Source organism: Cebidichthys violaceus, unplaced genomic scaffold, assembly GCF_023349555.1.
Source record: "Cebidichthys violaceus isolate CVI_PGR_0920_01 unplaced genomic scaffold, fCebVio1.0.p SCAF_109, whole genome shotgun sequence".
NCBI classification, from domain to species: domain Eukaryota; kingdom Metazoa; phylum Chordata; class Actinopteri; order Perciformes; family Stichaeidae; genus Cebidichthys; species Cebidichthys violaceus.
Window position 1 is genome coordinate 402501 of NW_027176273.1, and position 2500 is coordinate 405000.

General features: G+C 48.0%; 1 protein-coding gene across 1 annotated transcript in view; it reads right to left on the bottom strand.

Moving 5' to 3' along the window:
* Positions 1–1461: 1461 nt before the first annotated feature.
* The window catches only part of LOC137889620 (C2 calcium-dependent domain-containing protein 4A-like), a 1933-nt gene continuing 894 nt past the window's right edge, over positions 1462–2500 (bottom strand). The window contains exons 2-3 of the mRNA XM_068733565.1: positions 1819–2267; positions 1462–1652 (exon numbers count right to left, since the gene is read on the bottom strand). Of these exons, the coding sequence (XP_068589666.1) occupies positions 1599–1652; positions 1819–2244 (480 nt within the window). The 5' untranslated portion in view covers positions 2245–2267 and the 3' untranslated portion in view covers positions 1462–1598. The remainder of the gene's footprint in view (positions 1653–1818; positions 2268–2500) is intronic.

The following is a 2500-nucleotide window of genomic DNA, read 5'->3' on the forward strand; positions in this document are numbered from 1 at the left end:
TTATATGATAATATAGGTCTCACTGCTGGCCTTGTTTAGTTAGTGGTTCAGGTCTCACTGCTGGTCTTGTTTAGTTAGTGGTTCAGGTCTCACTGCTGGTCTTGTTTAGTTAGTGGTTCAGATGTTCAGTGTATGTGTTGTGGAATAAAAAGGTCCAGAACTGATCTTGGATCAAGTTCAGAAACATCCATTAATGTCTTCAGGACAAATCTAAACTCTCTCCAGACCCTCTAGTCTCTCCACAGACTCTAGTCTCTCTCTCCACAGACTCTCTAGTCTCTCTCCACAGACTCTAGTTTCTCTCCACACACTCTAGTCTCTCTCCACAGACTCCCTAGTCTCCCTCCACAGACTCTAGTCTCTCTCCACAGACTCTCTAGTCTCCCTCCACAGACTCTAGTCTCTCTCCACAGACTCTCTAGTCACTCTACACAGACTCTAGTCTCTCTCCACAGACTCTAGTCTCTCTCCACAGACTCTCTAGTCTCCCTCCACAGACTCTAGTCTCTCTCCACAGACTCTAGTCTCTCTCCACAGACTCTCTAGTCTCTCTCCACAGACTCTCTAGTCTCCCTCCACAGACTCTGGTCTCCCTCCACAGACTCTAGTCACTCTACACAGACTCTAGCCTCCCTCCAGACTCTCTAGTCTCTCTCCACAGACTCTAGTCACTCTACACAGACTTTATAGTCTCTCTCTCCACAGACTCTGGTCTCTCTCCACAGACTCTCTAGTCTCTCTCTAGAGACTCTAGTCTCCCTCCACAGACTCTAGTCACTCTACAGACTTTCTAGTCTCTCTGCAGAGACTCTAGTCTCTCTCCACAGACTCTAGTCTCTCTCTCTACAGACTCTCTAGTCTCTCTCCACAGACTCTGTAGTCTCTCTCCAGACTCTCTAGTCTCCCTCCACAGACTCTCTAGTCTCTCTCCAGACTCTCTAGTCTCCCTCCACAGACTCTCTAGTCTCTCTCCACAGACTCTCTAGTCTCTCTCCACAGACTCTAGTCACTCTACACAGACTCTAGTCTCTCTCCACAGACTCTCTAGTCTCTCTCCACAGACTCTCTTGTCTCCCTTCACAGACTGTAGTCTCTCTCCACAGACTCTGGTCTCCCTCCACAGACTCTAGTCACTCTACAGACTCTAGCCTCCCTCCAGACTCTCTAGTCTCTCTCTCTACAGACTCTCTAGTCTCTCTCCACAGACTCTGTAGTCTCTCTCCACAGACTCTAGTCTCTCTCCAGGCTCTCTAGTCTCCCTCCAGACTCTCTAGTCTCTCTCCACAGACTCTCTAGTCACTCTACACAGACTCTAGTCTCTCTCCACAGACTCTCTAGTTTCTCTCCACAGACTCTAGTCTCTCTCCACAGACTCTAGTCTCTCTCTACAGACTTTCGAGTCTCTAAAGTGAACATTTGATGCACCAACAAAAACTGTTTAAGAGAAAATCTGATTTTATTCATAAGACAATAAAAAAAGTCAACTTATAAACAAAGAAATATTAATTAGAATACATCACTTCTATATTTATGTAATCAAAGTATAAATAAAACTCGTGAACTTTACTAAAAGTCCATCAGACAGCTGATTCAGTGGGTCATGTGACGTCAGAGGGGTCGTGGCCTCCTCCTGAGCTCTTCAACTTCCTTACCTTCAATAAATAAACAAAAAAGTATTATTTTATATTGTGCTCTTCTTCTACTGTTTCTACCAACTAATGAAGAGGAAAGTGAAAAGACAAGATGTCATTTTACATCCTTTATATGAATTCCCTGTCTAATAATAAACAATAATATTAAACAATGATAATACATTACCTGCAGGACAAGAGCTTTAACGGGTTGCAGACAAATCCGGTACCTGTCGGGACCAGGACCAGCACCAGTGACCACCAGGTCCTGTGGGTCGGTAACGGTCACCGGTTTGTTCCGGTGAAACAGGGATTCCCTCCGGCGGCTGCAGGGGCTCTGAGCCAGAGCGGCACAGAACCCGTAGGACGTGGTCTTCTTCTCCACGTGGACCAGAGACATGGCGGCACGGGTCCACGGGTCCGAGTCCACAGACTCCGACGGGTCTGAAGATGGCGGGAGGACTCGTCCTGGTCCAACAATAGTCCGGTCCGGAGAGCTCTGGTGGAGCCGTGGAGACAGGAAGAGGAGCGGACCACGAGACGGGATGATGAACCTAGGGATCCGCTGAGGAGTCAGAACTCGACTCCGGAGAGACGATTTAACGGCCGACATGACGACAGGTGCACTAAAGAGACCTGAGAGGAGAGCATCAGTAACCACGCCCACACAACCACATATATAACCACGCCCACATAGGTAACCACGCTCAGTACAGCACCGCCCACCTATATATAACCACACTCAGTACAGCACCGCCCACCTATATAATCACACTCAGTACAGCACCGCCCACCTGTATAACCACGCTCAGTACAGCACCGCCCACCTGTATAACCACGCTCAGTACAGCACCGCCCACCTATATAAC